General features: G+C 41.4%; 1 protein-coding gene across 1 annotated transcript; it reads right to left on the bottom strand.

The window, feature by feature from the left end:
* Window positions 1-319: 319 nt before the first annotated feature.
* LOC145793486 (uncharacterized) lies at window positions 320-3,014 on the bottom strand. Its single transcript, XM_082876324.1, has 3 exons — window positions 2,722-3,014; window positions 1,680-2,442; window positions 320-325 (listed from the first exon to the last, which is right to left on the bottom strand). The coding sequence occupies exons 1-3, from the start codon at window positions 3,012-3,014 to the stop codon at window positions 320-322; spliced, it is 1,062 nt and encodes a 353-aa protein (XP_082732450.1).
* Window positions 3,015-17,492: the final 14,478 nt, after the last annotated feature.

Genomic DNA, 17,492 nt, shown 5'->3' on the forward strand with positions numbered 1-17,492 from the left:
CAACCGAGTAAAACATCTCGGTTGAAACCAAAGAGTAGAGTAAATCATCAACTCATTCAACAGGAGTAAAACATCTCGGTTGAAACCACGAAGTTAAGTAAATTATCAACTCATTTGATTGGAGTAAAGTATCTCGGTTGAAACCAAAGAGTAGAGTAAATCATCAACTCATTCAACCGAAGTAAAAGATTTCGGTTGAGACCACAAAGTTGAGTAAATCATCAACTCATTCAACCGGAGTAAAAGATTTCGGTTGAGACCACAAAGTTGAGTAAATCATCAACTCATTCAACTGGAGTAAAACTTCAGCGAAGATAAGTCATTTCTATTATATTGACAAAAAGAGTATTACATTTAAAAGTACAGGGAGAGTAAGTCCTTCCACACAAAAAATTACATAAGAACGTCAAATACTAAAAATAGTACAGTTTGAGGTTGGCCGCATTCCATGGTCAGGGTATGCCTTTTCCTTCCAAATCTTCCAAGTGGTATGCCCCCTTGCCCGCCAGACCGGTTATTCTGTAAGGTCCTTCCCAGTTTGCCCCTAGCTTGCCTTCGCCTGGTACCAGTGTGTTACCCATCACCTTTCTTAAAACCCAATCCCCGAATTTGAACGGTTTGGGGTGCACCATTTTGTTGTATTTTCTGGACAGCTCTTGTTGGTATGCGGCCACGTGGATCAAAGCTTTTTCACGGCGCTCATCAGCCAGGTTCAATTCCAAGGCGACTGCTTCAGAGTTCAACTCATGCTCAAAATTTTCACTGCGAATGGTGGGCATGTCGATTTCCAATGGGATGACCGCCTCCATGCCGTATGCCAGGGCAAAAGGAGTTTACCCAGTAGATTGCCTCGGGGTCGTCTGATATGCCCAAAGGACACTTGGGAGTTCCTCGGCCCATTTTCCTTTGGCTTTCTCTAGTCTTTTCTTCAATCCATCAAACATGGTCTTGTTTGATGCCTCGGCTTGGTCGTTGAACTGCGGGTAAGCCGAGGTGGAGTTGTAGAATTCAATATTCAATTCCTCACAAAATCCTCTGAATAAACGGCTGTCAAATTGGGTGCCATTATCGGAAATCAGAATCTTGGGAATGCCAAATCGTGTTACCACATTCTGCCAGACAAACCGTTTGACGTCTTTCTCCCTGATAGTCGCTAAGGGCTCAACTTCAACCCATTTGGTGAAGTAGTCCGTACCTGCAATGAAGAACTTCCGGTTGCCCGACGCCATTGGGAGTGGTCCCACTATGTCTAGCCCCCACATCGCAAAAGGCCAAGGGCTTGTGAGGGGAAGAAGTTCTCTGGCCGGCTGGTGAATTTGGTGGGCGAACTTCTGGCACTTCTCACATTTTCTAACATACTTTTGAGCGTCCGCTTGCATGCATGGCCACCAATATCCTTGCGAGATAGCGAGATAGGCCAAAGATCTTCCAAGGTTGTGACTTCCGCATATGCCTTCATGAATTTCATACAGGAAAGCTTCCACGTTGTTTGGGTGTACACACTTCAGGTAAGGACCGGTGTGTGACTTCTTGTATAAAGCGCCAGATGGAGAGAGCCAAAACCACTCTGACTTCACCCGGACTTTATGTGCTTCCTTTTTATCGGCTGGAAGGGTCCGTTCTTTCAGGAAGAGGATAATAGGGTCCATCAAAGAAAGGCCAAGCTCGGTGCAAAGTACTTCTGTTTGCTCGGGTTCCTCGATACTAGGCCTTGGAAGAAACTCAATCAGGAGAGGGTTTGGGGATTTTCTGTTGACCATGGAAGCAAGACCGGCTAATTCATCCGCTCGGTCATTATCTTCCCTACCAATTTGTTGAACCCTTATTGCCTGGAATCGCTTGATGTGTTCTCTTACGAGAGCTTGATACTTGGCCATTCTGTCGTCTTTGGCTTCGTAGACCCCGGACACTTGGTTGACAACAAGTTGGGAGTCACTATAAACCATCAGCTCGGATGCACGCAACTGAAGCGCGCTCTTAAGCCCGGCCAATATCGCCTCGTACTCAGCCTCGTTGTTTGACGCAGGGAATCCGAGGGTGATAGAGTGCTCTATGGTCAGACCATCGGGCGAGATTAAAACTATGCCCAGCCCGGCGTCATGACAATTTGAGGCTCCATCTACAAAAAGTTTCCACATTTCACCGACGAATAGTTTCCAAAACTCTGAGGGGTCCTGGGAGGCTTGAAGGTTAATGGGATCACGGGTACTCGGCTGTTCGGTTTCAAGTTTGCTGGTGTTCGGTTCTATTTCATCCCCCCTCGGCGATGTGGTACTGGACCTAACAGGTGGGTCTGTTATGCCCGAGTATGTCGCCGCATTGCCGGGCTGCTCTACTATTCCGACAAAATGTGCTATGGTCAAGCGCGCAAGTTCCGCGTCGCCACCATCACCCTGTTGTGCAATTTCCGTTGAGCCTTCATTCACTTCCTCGGCTACCACGCTGAGATCCACCGAGCATACTTGGTGAATTCCAGGTGAGAATTCAGCAACGAAATCGGCCAATGCTTGTGCTTTTATGACCCTTCGGGGTTAAAATTTGACGTCGAACTGACCCAATTCGACCGCCAACTTCAGGATTCGACCGGAGAAATCCGCCCGCTCGAACAAGGCTTTGAGAGGGAATTCGGTCAAAACAATGATTGTGTGAGCGTGAAAGTAGTGCGCCAATTTCCTGGAGGCCATCATCAATGCCAAAGCAAGTTTTTCCAGCGGCAAATACCTCGACTCTTTCGGTAGCAAGGTTTTGCTCACATAAAAGATAGGCAAATGCTGGATACCTTCTGACCAGACAAGCACCGCGCTAGCTGCATGCTGTGAAACTGCCAAATAGAGGTAGAGTTCTTCGCCTGGCTTGGGTGTCACCAATAATGGAACAACAGACAAATAGGCCTTGAGCTCGACCAAAGCCCTGTCACATTCCTCGTTCCATGAAAACTTGGATTTCAAGGCTCGAAAGAAAAGGCGGCAGCGATTTGATGACCGGCTTATTAATCGGTTAAGCGCGGCGGCCATTCCGGCCAGATGCTGCACGTCCTTCACCGAGTTGGGCTGCTTCAATTCTTATGGCTTTGATTTGTGTGGGGTCCGCCTCGATGCCTCGATTTGTGACTAGGAAACCCAAGAATTTCTCGGATCCCACGCCGCAGGCACACTTTGACGCATTCAGGCGTAGCTTGTGCTGTTTGAGAATGGCGAACATCCCGGCTCGGTCGGATAAGTGGTCTGCCTGATGCTTGCTTTTGACCACCATGTCATCGATATAATCCTCCATCGTCTGGCCTAGCAGAGGGGCCAACATTTTGGTCACCATCCTTTGGAAAGTTGCCTCGGCGTTCTTCAAACCAAAAGGCATGACTCGATAGCAGAAGAGTCCCCTTGGAATGGTGAAAGAGGTAATCTCACAGTCGGGGTCGTGCATGGCAATCTGATGATAACCGCGGTAGGCAACCAAGAAACTGAGCCTGTTATGCCTGGCCGTTAGATCCACCAGCTAGTCTATTCCGGGTAGAGGAAAACTGTCTTTAGGGCAAGCTCGGTTGACAGTCGTGTAGTCAACGCAAACTCGCCACTTCTCATTCTTCTTGGGTACTACGACCGTGTTTAAAATCCACCGAGGGTAGTGCATTTCCTGAATAGCCCGTGCTTCAAGCAAGTTCCTTACCTCCTCCGCGACTACCTCGGCATGATGAAGAGTCGATCTTTTTGTTCTTTGAATGACGGGGCGTGCATCCGGGAAGACATTGAGTTGGTGGCAAATAAAACTTGGGTCAACGTTAGACATGTCTGTAGACGCGCCCGAACGCCCCGGGAGGATGAGTCCCGTTCTGTTCATATTGGGTTCACTATAGTTTAGACTCTCGAATCGTCACGGTTCTTAATCTGAACCAAAAAGTTCAAATCCGGCAAATCGTTTTAGAAAATAGATTTTTAGAAAAGAAGTGCCAAACATGGATTGTTTTGCCAGATACAGAGTTGCCACCTAAATATTTTATTTTGAAAAATTTAGGAAACCCTGACTCGGTGCCAAAGGCCACGTGTCCGTCATCACCAAAGTTGCCTCGGCTCGAGAACTTGGGTACGATTGGGGAAGGTCAACTATGAGCACCCGCTCTCGCCCGATCAAAGATCGGCCTCTACTAACCGTGATATCTTGTTTTGAAAGCATTATGTGTTCCTATTCCGATTATTAGCCTAGAATTACTATGTTATGCGCACAGCAAACAAGTATAGACCAAATCGCCTAATTTGGAACAAAACATTGCATGCTTGTTTTTGAAAACGGTTTGCTACTCGTAAGTAGGCTAAAATGTAGGTTTTGCCACCCTCGGGTGGGCTTAAAACTCATATTCAATGTGTTGTTCCAATTTAAGTAACTCAACCTTCACCCACAGGCATTCAGGTAGTTATATCACATAAGCACATAGCCACATGGCAAGCATGCTGTCATGTTAATATTCATATACATGCAAGATGCTAAAGCATAAACACTCACAGTGTACTCCGAGCCAAAACAAGGAACTAGTTAGTAATCATGCATGATCCTAGTTCATGTTAAAATGGCTAATGTATCACATACAGAATGTCACTAAAATAGGCTCGGCTAATCTATGGATGGCATGTTAAATGCACAGACAACATGTATTCAAGTTAGATTTGAGGTACTATGCAATTAGTATGATGCGCCGAGCCCAGTGCATGCAACACAAATGAATGGATGCACGCATGCATAGCATAAGGATGCTAATTGAAATATAACCTAATACTAACCATCAAAAGCAGATAAGTAAAAAGGAGAAAGAAGTGGGGGTTGGAAGACATGCACACACGTACCCACATTTATTACAAATACGCCCTCACTCAGAGGGACCGAAAGAATAATACAATTAATTAACATACAAGCTAATTAAAATGTTACAGACTAATTAAACTAATTAAACTAGTTAAGCAAATTAACTAATCAAAGAAAGCAGTAAACAGCCTCGGGAAGAGGGCCCAATGCAATGCGTGTTTGACTCCGCTCGGAAAGCCACTGCCATGCACAAGTTGCCTCTGCTTTGACTGTTATCCTCCTCTGAAAACTATACAAGTCCCAGGGTTGCTTCTCTGAGTTCTGTGGAACACCACCGGCCAAAAGAATATGCTACCGGCCATGGAAATACTCTCATCGGCTAAATATTGTGCTCTCGGCCAAACATTCTTTGCCGGTCGGCACTTAACACTGCTGGCCGGCCGGCCAAATCTTCCTGCTGAAACTTGCAGTTGACAGCAGCAGAGGGCAAGCAGTGTATGGCACGGAATTTTCAAGCAAATGTATGCATGGACACACTCCCTATCATGCAATGAACTCCAGGGAGCATGGCCCTCGACCTTCGAACCACCAATCGCGCATTTCAATGCGTGATGGCCCAAGAAACCAAGTATGCGTTTTGATATGGAATACAATGTACATAATCAAACAAAGGGGCTATACCTCTATCATACTCAACTCAAGAGGTGAAGCATGCATGCAAATGGAATGCAACCTAGATATGAAGGCTAAAGATGCAAAATGAGCATGCAAGGCATGTGATAACTATGCTAGTGGCAAACATGTAACAACATGTAAGGTGGACTAAGCATAGGAACAATGCAAAGCAACTTAACCAATGAAATACATGCCAAATGCATCACGATTTCAAGCAAGCAATAACATGTAATAGGCCAAGTATGCAACAATGCACAAGGCAAGCATGCTATAACACATGAAGGATGGACTTAAACTAATTTAGGCAGCCCTCAAACAAGCCTAAAACAGTGGCCATAAACTATGGAGATGGGGCCAAATGCACATACAAGCATGCATGCATACATGATCCAATTCCTAAGCATCAAAAGGCAACTTTTACGCACACTTAAAAGAGATGATCATGGACATATGGCAAACATACCAAACTCTGAAATTGCATAAAATGGAAGTGCCAAACCAACCAATTAAAGCAAGCAAAGCATGCTCATGACATCACACATTCAAAGCCTACAAGCTAGAATGCAAAGAGACTATACAAAATATGTTAAGCATGACCAAAGCAACTGAAAACAGAGCTAAATCACACTAAAACATACACAAAAGCTTCACAAAGCTTGGCCAAAACCATGCTAGAACAAGGGTCAATACTTAAAGCATGTTAAGGCCAAAACATGGCATTACAAGGCATGTATGCTAAACAAGCATGGTACCTAAACCAACTAAAAACAGAGCTATATTATGACATAATAAGCACAAAAATCAGTTAAGGCATGATCAACATGGACCTAAACTAGATGCTCCCTCAAGAGGCTAAAATGGCCCTTTTCAAGGACAACAAGGAGAGGGGATGGTCCTCTCCTTCTTAGGACCTCAAGGTACCATCCTCACCACTGAAATCCCTCAAGATTTCAATGGTGAGGAGGCCCAAACACAATGGTCCCGGAGCTTACCAAAAATGCACAAAAATGGAGCCTAACAAGGCTTAAGAGGGGTCAAACAACCTCAAAGCTCAAAACACTCTTAAACAACTATTTGGAGTAGACAAAAACAAGACTTTTATATGTTATACACCAAGTCTAAAAACAGTTGCAAGGTAGTCAAAAAAGCTATGCAAAAATGGGGTAAAAAAAGGCAAGAATGTTACCCTTGAAGACCCTCTTCACAAATGGTGGACCAGCTGCTTCTTTGGCTCAAACCAGCTCCAAAACTTCAAGAACAGCCTCTTAGTACCTCAGTAGCTAAAGGAAGGTGTAATGGTGGGTGTTTGTGCACAAAAGTAAGACAAAACACACACAAAACACAAGAGAGAGGGAGATATAGATATAGGATAGATACACAACTCAAACCCTAAAACCAGAGCCCTCTGAAAAATGTTGTCTCACCTAAAAGAGGGAGAAAAGGCCTCCTCTTATAGACAATCCAATCTTGTAAAGCTTCTAAGGCAAGCTAACAAGAGGGAGATCCCTCCATACACGTGTATGGAGGTGAGCAAAGTGTATGCCAGCTAGCACAGCTGGCATAAAAAAATCTGCAAAAGCAGATACACAGTAGTCGGCCGGCCAAAAATGCAATTTGACCAAAATAGATGATCGGCCGACCACAAAAAGTGCCGGCCGGCCAAACATTTGGCCGGTGTCAACAAAACAATGGCCAGTGGCCCCAAGCCATGGCCGGTGATGTGTGGGGATGGCCAATAAGCCATTCCCCGCCCCCTTCAAGGCAAAACACAAGTGTTTGGTGCAAAACCAAACACAAAACAGTCGAGTTGAGAAATCCTGAGGCAAGGCACATAGCCGAGACCTCCGGGAACTCAAGACAAACACAAACAAGGATGATTACCGAGTGTTCAAACAGTGATGCCCAAGTCTTGAGGACGGTCAAAAATGGGGTGTCTACAATGTCGTACAGCGTCCAGGCGAAGACTTCGATATTCGACATCAAGAAATCAACCATCTCGGTCCTTTCTTGGGCGGTAAGGCTTGAGCCTAGCAAAAAGAATTTGTTTGGACTTTCGGTGCCGATCCGCACTTCCACCAATTCTTCAACAGCCTTGTCCTCGGCCTTGGTGCCTACATCTTCAAGGACTTCCTGGTCTTCCGGTCCTTCTATCATTTGGACGAAGCCTTTGGCAGCCCGGCTCCCGTTTATTGCCACGAAGCATTGCTTCGACATGACTTGATCGCCCCAAATTTCCTCAATTTTCCCCATAGTCGAGGGGAATCTCATAACCTGGTGGTAGGTTGACGCTATAGCTTGAATAGCGTGAAGTCATCCCCTACCGAGGATCAGATTGTATGTAGAAGGCACCTTCAATACCCAAAACTCCACCTGCTTGACCACGGATCCGACTTTGACCGGTAAAATAATCTTTCCCATAGGCCACTCCGATTGCGAGTTGAAACCAACCAGTGGCGAAGTTACCGCCAAGTTCGTATCCCGGAGTTTGAGTTGCTTGAACGCATCGTAGTACATAATCTCAACCGAGCTTCCTTGGTCAATCAAGATGCGCTTGACATCGAACTCTCTGACACGGAGGGTGACCACTAGGGCGTCGTTGTGCGGCGTTTGAATGCGCTCTAGGTCCCTTGTTGAGAAACTAATCACGTCTTTCTCTTCGGTTTTGCCCTTTTTGACCGCGGGCTGAACTGACAAAACTTCCCTCATATGTTCCGCCTTTTTGATCATTCCTCGGAGCTCGCATACACGCACCAGTTCCACTATGCCGTGGATCACATTGACCACTCCTTGAGAGGGCGCCTCTAAGTCATCCAAACCATTCGGATCAGCCGGGGCAGGATGCGCGGCTTTGACGCCCCTATCAATGTAAAGGTCTAAGTGACCGGCGGCGACTAACTTCTCCAAATGTTGCTTCAAAGGGAAACAGTCCTCTGGCCGGTGTCCTCGCTCCCTATGATAAGTGTAGCGGTACCGCGGATTGAAGCCCTTTTGCGCATCGCCCAACTTAGCAGGAAACCGGACGTAATCCTCGTCACGGATCTCACTAAGTATGCGATAGAATGGAATTTTAAATACCGTAGTGATGCCCGTCCGGGCGTTCAACCTTCTGTTGGCATCAGCTGCGTCATCACGGGGATATTCTACTCGGTCATTGTGGCGACCTCTACCCCGGTTTCAATGATTTGTTCCACGGTCAGATTCCCCGGCGCAATCATTTGGACGGTTAGTCTACTGTCCGGCCATGTGTACCTTGCCAGCCACCCTTTTCTCTGGCACCACCGGATTTGTCTTCATGGTGGATGTCGCTGCATCATCCTCTACTCAGAGGTGCTCATGGATGCACTGTATTAGTTGCCCCATGGATGTCGGCTGATTCATTGTAAGCAAGTCCCTCAGCCTATGTTCGACCGGGAGACCGCATTTATACTGAGTGATTGCCAAGTTGATTGGGAAATCTAGGATCTCGTTGAAGGTTTCCTAGTACCTAGAGTTGTATGCCTTGAGGGTGTCGCTCGACTCCATCTTGACACTTAGAAGGTGGTCCACTTCCTTTGGCGTTTTGGTGTTGGTTTTGAAACGAGTCACGAATGCTTCCGCCAACTGTTGCCACCTCTCAATGCTCTCTTCTGGGAGTCTCTCAAACCATTTCAAGCCTAGTTCGCCCAAGCTGGATGGGAAAATAAGGCTCTTAGATGGGAAAATAAGGCACATAAGAGCATCATTACACCTGTGTCCGGCCATGACCTACCAGAAATGGCTTACATGCATGTACGGATCGCTTTTTCCGTCATAAAGTGTAAACTTCAGCTGGTGAAAGCCCGCTAGGATCGGTGTGGTCTCTATTTCAAGGGAGAAAGGGGAGGCGTTCAGCCTTGCCAAGTCGGTGTCCAAAGGAACTAGTACGGCCAATCGGGGCGGCGGCATCATAACCTCCTCACTATGACGACCTCCGTAAGATAACTGTTGGAACACCAGCACCTTTTCGACCTCCCGTCGGTGAGCGCGCTCCTTCAAGACATCCCTCAAGTCCTCTGAACAGACGGAGTAAGAATATCTCGAAGTGGTCGCCGGACGTGTGGGATGGTAGGTACTATTTTGCGCGCTAGACTTCTCTGCAGGCGTGTCTAGGTCTCCACCCCTGTAGCTTCTGGTCATAGAAAGGGAGGGAGTGCGCCGCTGACTCTGACTACCTGAACGGCGAGGTTGGGTGCGCTCACTGTGGTCTCTCACTCCAGCAACACCCTTCCCTTTGACTTGGCATTTGAGAGCTTCCATTTCTGCCGCCATTCTCTGGATGACGGTGTCTTGGTCCCTCAATGTATTGACCCCGACCTTCGATTAATGCAAATTCATGATTAATTATGCTTAACAGTAATCTAGGAAGGATTTGGAATTAATATGCATGTGTATTGCATTATTTACGCGTTTCTATCTGTTTGCGATAAAACGATCTGTTCATGTCTTTGACTTTAAATTGCAAATTGAAAGCCTTATCGGCGTCCGAATCAGAAATTGACTTGATTTATGTGCTAGTTAGGATTTATAGAATTTTATGGTAGGTTTAATTAAAATTCGGTTCTGAGCGATTAAATTAGATTAAATAACGTTAAATTACATTAGTCCAATTATTTACGAAATTGCCCTTGAGTGGGCCACTACCTAAGACCATGTTGAAGCCTTATTACATTTCCTCAGCCACTTTGAAGCCAAAACCGATTGAGAGAGAGAGAGTAGGAGGATAGACTTGTGTTCATCAACTTAACTTGGAGACTTGGAGAAATTGAAGGTTGATTTCGTATTTGAGCTTCTAGGCTTGGAATTCAAGACTTAAGGTAGGAGATTTCCCTTTCAATTGTGCATCTAAGTTTAATTCTTGCATGGTTCATGGAAGATTAGAGTTTAAAGTTAAGAATTGGTTTTAAGTGTTGAATTGAGGCTTAATTCATACATGCATGTTCATATCTTGGCATTTTGAAGTGTTTCATGGTAGTTCTTGCATGCAAGCCCATATTCTAGCCTTAGTCCATGAATTCATCATGATTTTGAGCTCAATCTTACATTTGGTCATGTTTTAGAGCATTGGATTTAAAATGAACACTTACATGTAAGCTCTTATTTTGTTCTTGAAGTTTTATTTGAAATTGTGTTTAATTGAACTACCTTTGGGCTTTGATTTAACAAATTGATCTTCAAAACATGTCATACTATGAGTTTACAAGAGTTTTCTAGAAAATTAGCCCAAGAGGATCGAAATTGATGCTTTAAAAGTTGGTTTTGAGCTTGGAGATTCAATCTGGAAATTCCAGATTTTGGACCCACGCTCGAGCGTAGGACTTTACGCTCGAGCGTACACTCTGAATACATGAACTCCGCTCGAGCGTGGAAGGTAACGCTCGAGCGTGAAATTCGTGTATCCAGTACTTTTCACATGTTTACAGTCCGCTCGAGCGAGGAAATGCACGCTCGAGCGAGGACTTGTGTCTTACGCTCGAGCGCCCATCGAGCGTGATTTTTGTGCATCCAGTACTTTTACTGTAGTTTACAGTCCGCTCGAGTGAAGTAATTCACGCTCGAGCGGAGATCCTTTGTCTGCATGTCCGCTCGAGCGTAGAAAGCCACGCTCGAGCGAGACCCCTATTTTCTAAAAATTCTGAAATGTGTTTTAAAGTGCATCTTTGCATCCTCATTCCATCTTAGACATTCCTAGGCCATGTTTAAGACTCTATAGTGAGGGTAAGAGATTAGAAACACACTAAGAGCCAATGAAATAAGTTTTGTACAATTAGAACGTGTGTTTCAAGTGTGCATCTGTTATGTGTTGTGTAGGTCACGTGCCACGTACCGTTTGACCAAGTTTACTCCGTTTGTCTGACTCAAGGCCCACTGTGAGTAATAACTCTGTAAAGTTATGTTTAACCTATGTATTTTCTGGCTGGTACGGTATAATCTGTTTTCTGAAATGCTATCTTACGAATGATGAATGAATGTCCAATTTTCTGAAAAGTATTTGTGGCACCCTTAGTTCACGTGGCCCTCGCCCGGGGGTAATAATACCGCGGCCAATCTGCACGTGGCCCTTGCCTGGGGGTAACAATACCATGGCTACTTACGCGCAAGTTATGGACCTTTGTGGTCGTTGGTACCAATTATGTATGTGGGTCTCTGGACCAATCTGTTCTGATAGCTAATAGGTGTACCACGTATGATCTAATGCAAAATCTGAATGTGAACATGAGTGTGTATCTGAATCTATATCTGTTTTGAAATCTGAATATGTTCTGATTTAAATACTGGATTCTAACTTGTGATGGACATCATTCATATAACCCCTTTACTTTGTTATTATTCACTAGGCTTTTGCTCACAGTTTATATTATGTATGTAGGTGAGCCGACACATGACCAGGGCCAGAGTTGACGCCCTTCTGTACTATTTTTGTCAGCCAACCGTTGTGCCTCCCGAGGAGGTTCCGATCGAAGTCTAACGCCAAGGCTGTTTTTGTTTTCATGCTAGTCTCTGTAACTGTTTGTAAAGTGGGAAGTTCACTTCTGTAAATATTTTGTAAATATTATGTATCTGGACTAGCATGCTTATATATCTATAAGTAAGTTTTGAAATGTTCTGTCTCATGTACGTTATCACAGCTCATTAGACCTTGTCTATTTTGTACTATTACTTCTGCAGCCCCTTATTATTTGCTAATCTGTTCAGAGGCCTTTGGTAATCCACGGGTTACTGGCCGGTTACGGTGTTAAACCTACAAGGGCGGGTTTAGGTCGTGACACTCAACTTGTGCTCCAAACGTCGAGCATGCGATTCTCTTCGCCGCCGGTGTCCCTCTGGGCTCCGTGAGCGACCAAAACTTCTAGAGCACTTATCTCATGCATCTCTCGGAAGTCCTCCTGGGGAAGTTTCCAGGTCCGCCATGTTCTGAACGGCGGGGAGTCCGTCTCTCCGTCTGGCTAATTTCGGGGTAACACCGTCAATGGCAGACAACGGTATTTCATCGTTGTTCGCCATTGAAAGCGATCGGATGATCTTGGAAGACAAGGTTTTGTCTGTTGACTCTTTCCACAGACGACGCCAATTGTACGGGGAGGAAATGTCCGTCCCCGTTCGTACTCCTTTTGTCCAAGCTCCTTGTCTATCCGATCAACCTGAGAACACAACGGCAGTGTGTTACCGGAAAACCCCTCCGACAGTCAAGTTAGCACACCCTCAGGGAGAGAGAGGAGGTGAGAGATATAGCACAATGAGTGTTTCTTACCAAATGATGTTCCATCCTCCGCATGGGGGGACAGTCATGCTTATATACTTTCTGCGCTCAACTCTGCACCCATTAGTCTCTTGACACGTGGAGCTGCTCTCCCATCTGTCAGCACAAATCCAGTGAACACCACCTAACCAAACCGCCAGACAACATTAGCGGGAACTCGGCAGCCCGGCGGCATCCTCCTCGGCCTTCCACAACCGTGCTGTGTAACGAGTCCGAGTGCTCTACTCGCCGAGCTCCATAACAGCCGAGCTCGGTAGCATTCCGGCAGAGCCAAGTTCAAGATAGGTCGAACCGGTGAGTAGAAGGCCTTCCCCGCCGAGCTACACGTGCGAACCATGGAACCCGGGTTGGCAGGCGATCATCTCGGCCAAGTAAGCTCGGTCCAAACAGGGGACCTGGACCTCAAGCCTGGGCCTCGACCGAGCAAGACCAACTCTAGGGAAGCCCTAGTTTGCTCGGCCTAAACAGGGGGCCTGAGCCTCGACCGAGTAAAACCCACTCTAAACAGGCCCAAGTTAGCTCGGCCCAATCATGCTCGGCCCTATCCTATCCGGCTTCTACCACGGCCCAAAGCCAGATTATAAATCTCTTTCTCATCTATATTCAATTTTTTGTAACTAATAGTAGCTAATTGTGAAGAATTACTTACCACTTAATTTTTAAAATTAATTTATATTCAATCAAACAAAACATGTCTAAATATTCTTAATTTTAAATTTTATAATAATAAATAATTTTTCTTATATTTCAAATAACTCAAGTTAATATGCACAATAATCCTTTTGAGTCATTTATACCATAAATGATTTAGATTAAATAAGATAAAATGAACTACTTAAATTAAGAAACTTATGTCCTAATTTATTTTTATTTTTATTTTTATTTTGATTTTGACATTTTAGTTTATAAAATTCTATGCATGGCACGAGTATTGTGGTAGTTATCTACACTATATTAAGGAAAATAAGTTCTAAAGGAGTTTCAAAACTTCAATCTAATTATGTTGATTTTTTATTTTTTTTTAAATGTATCATTGGCTAATAAAAATTAAAATTTAAAATTTCACCTATCATTTAGGGATTTAAATTTCAAAATATACATGATTTAAGAAATTGTTTTCTATAATAAAAATGTTGGAAAAAAATAGGTTTTTGGTAACTTTAATGTGAAATTAAAATAGGTCCCAACCATTGATTGAGGTGGGATTAAAAGGTTTTAGATTCTTTATAATAAGGTTTTTATACCACAAAATGAATGACCAAAAATCGAAGAATTAAATGAGAAATTGTCTCATAAATTGGCCTTATGAATGAGGTATTGGGAATTGCGTATAGTTACCAATCCCACATTAATTGTAGAGGAAAGTTTTGATGAATATTTAAATCTCAAGATTTTGACAAAGGCATGAACCCTTTGGGGTATTCGAATTTTCTGAAGAGAGGGAGTTATAGATGCTTTAATGATGGGCTTGGGCCAAGACTATGGTCCAAGTTAGTTATGAAAAAATTGTCACCCGCCTGCCAGAACTGGGCCAGGTCCATGACCCGTGGATCGTGGGCTTGGGCTGAGGCTTGAGGCTTCTGGAATGAGTTAGGTTTGGGCTGGACCGGATTGGTGGTCCACCAACCTAATCTTTTTGGGATAAGTCTGTTGCAGATATGCAAATATGTATATACACACAAGTGTATAGTGTATGTAACTCACACATTGAATCCCCATCAATTGTGTGCATTACTCCAGCAGTTTTGCAAGAGTAATGGGCATTAGTTGCCAGCCTTTATTGCTGGAAGGTTACTCCTCTCTCCCCCATTGTATATAAAAGGAGGCCCATCTCCCTCGGGTTCAACACATAAATTTTGCTCTCAGATTATAGTCAAGTCAGTCTCCTCCTATAATTTTCTTCCTGTGTGAAAGAGTACTGTCATTGTCGATTCGCCAAAGCTAACAGAAGGTGCTTCTGCGTTAGTCAGTCTAAACCATCGTATCTTGGGAGACAGAAGTTGACGTACCTCCAGCACATACCGTAAGGCAGTTAATCTATTTTAAGGACACTGTAGTATTACATAGGTTTCGGTTTGCTTTCTTTACCAGTTTTCTATTTCATATGTATTTATGTTCATCATGTTTATGTTCTGGAATTTATTTTATTAAATATGAATTTATTTGTTTTGTTTAATTACACAACTTGAACAACAAAAAATATACTACATATTTTACTTAACTTTTACTAAAAAAAATAAAAGAAAGAAACTTACACAAGAAACATCTTTCACTGCTTTCAAAATAAAAAGAAAGCTTACACAAGAACATCTTCATCTCTATCACAACAAATATTCTTTACACCTCTCTCTCTCTCTCGAAATGATGATTATTAAGATTTCATTGGTGTTTAAATTATTTTTTTTGTTTTTATTTTTTCCTTTTATTCGTGCTTAATTTCTATGTCTGTCTGGCCCCTACTAGAAACGAAACAACAATAAAGTAGACTCGTATGTGAAGATAACCATGATGCCTCCTTCAAATTTTAAGATAACTACAAATAGTTGTTGACCCCAATGTTGAGATTAGATGTAATGGATCGATGTGCCATATATAATCTTTTAAATTGTCAACATTATTAAAAACAAAATAGAGTTTATGATTGATTATAGCTCTATCATATAGATTATAAATAAAATAAAAGAATTGTATCTTGTATTGATTTTATATATGTAGTCCTTCAAAGTCAATGTCATATTTTTCATAATTTTCAATTTCAATTATGTTCAGTGAATATTTAATTATAGTGTGTTTTTTAGGTGTAGAATATATTCTGATGTATATCTATATGTACATTATTACCCAGGAAAACAAATTTTGATCTAAGAGATACTAGGAATTTCAAAAATTAATATAAAATTTTAAAAGTTAAGAAATACAAGTGACATACAACTATTGGAAGATTTAACCATATCTATAATTTTAATTTTTTTAAAAATATATTTATATATACAAAATCAAATAAATAAATTTAATCATAAGCTACATCTAATTTGATATTTGAAAATCCTTAAAAGGAAATTCTAAATTCTAAATTTAGTATTATATAATTTAAAATTATAAAAATATTTACTTCATTTACTTCAAAATATTATTCATTTTTTTAAATATTTGAAACCAAAAAGTAAATACAATTTAAAACTATTGACTTATCTAACCATATAATTTTAGCTATATCGTTTTGGTTAGATAGTAATTTTTTTTAGCAATGTCTAAGCTATATTTAATTTTAAATTGAAAAAGAAAATTTAAATCATATATAATTTTAAAATATTAAAAAAAAATTGTTAATCATAATTTATCAAATGGTAAAAAATGTCAAGTACACATGTCATAATCTTATTGAAAAAAACAAAAAGAAAAAAAGTTAAGCATGTTTGTAAATAAATAAAAAAAAGTTAAGCATGTTTGTAATTAGGGGTGAGCATGGTCCAGATTAAACCAGTCTAGATGAAATCAGGATCAATCTGTAAACTACGGTTTCATAAAAATTAGAACCAATTCGAATCAAACCATTTAGATACAGATCGGTTCGATTTAGAACCACACTTTCACACAATAAAAATCATATAACATTATTCTAAAACATTCGAGATGTAACAAATAAATACAAGGTCATCATCTAGAAAATAAAACTGTCATTTATAAAAATAAAAAAAAGTAACAAAAACCGCAGCACAAACAACAACAACAACAACAACAACAACAACGCAAATCACTTTCAAACAAAGCTCATATTGGTTAAAGCTACCCAAAAAAAAAAAAAAAAAAAGGGTCAATGTTAATTTAAAATAAAAAGAATACAATACATGAATCTAATTTAAATGACAAAATGAATTTTGGTATTGCATATCTGTTTCTGTATTGCATATTTTGGAGCATTCCCACAACTCTTAAAGTGATTACTCATGATGTGTGAAGCCCACTCATATATGTGTGAGACTTACATCATGAATAGTGTGGATCACTTTAGGGATTGTGGGGGTCCTCCAAAAAGGGATTTTTATCATTGGTGGAGGTATAAATGAAGGTAAATTACAATAAATCTGCTTAAATTATAATATATATATATATATATATTTAAATTTCAAAACTCAACAGTTAATTTCCTTTAAGTATTATCTTATTATAATTAATCATTCTTATTAGGATTTTACAGAAAATCAAATTATGTATAAAACACATGACACATTTATTAATTTTTTTGGGTAATAATACTCTTATTTGGTGATTTCGTTTACATTTTGCCATTAAGATAAGAAAGATAAAGTAAAAATTAAATCACCAAATAAGAATATTATTATCCTAAAACAATCGATAATGGGTATTATTGTTCTAAAAATTTAATAAATATGTCATGTGCTTTACACATGATTTTATTTTTTGTAAATTTCTAACAGAATAGTAACAAAAAGATTAACTATAATAAGATAATACTTTGAGGGGGTTAACTGTTGAGTATTAAAATTCAGAAGACAAAATGTAAATAAGTCATAATTTAAGAGAATTTAGTGTAATTTTTCCAAAATGAAAAGTAAAAACAACCTTTGCCATTAAGTTTGCCTAATTGCCTAATTAAGAGATGATAAGACACTCCTTGAAAATGAAATTATTCTGTTCAGTGAACCTGTCCAAATAAAGTGACCCCTTCCTAATTTTTTTCTTTTTATTAATTTATATATGATTTTACAATGAAATACAATGAATAAAC

This window comes from Camellia sinensis, chromosome 6, assembly GCF_055761805.1.
Source record: "Camellia sinensis isolate YWXY chromosome 6, ASM5576180v1, whole genome shotgun sequence".
In the NCBI taxonomy this organism is placed as follows: domain Eukaryota; kingdom Viridiplantae; phylum Streptophyta; class Magnoliopsida; order Ericales; family Theaceae; genus Camellia; species Camellia sinensis.

Coding starts and splice junctions, on each gene's coding strand:
- LOC145793486 (XM_082876324.1), bottom strand. CDS start 3,014: ATGGCCGCCGCGCTTAACCGATTAATAAGCCGGTCATCAAATCGCTGC. Junction 2,443..2,721: donor TTGCTACCGAAAGAGTCGAG/GTATTTGCCGCT, acceptor GGTGGATCTCAG/CGTGGTAGCCGAGGAAGTGA.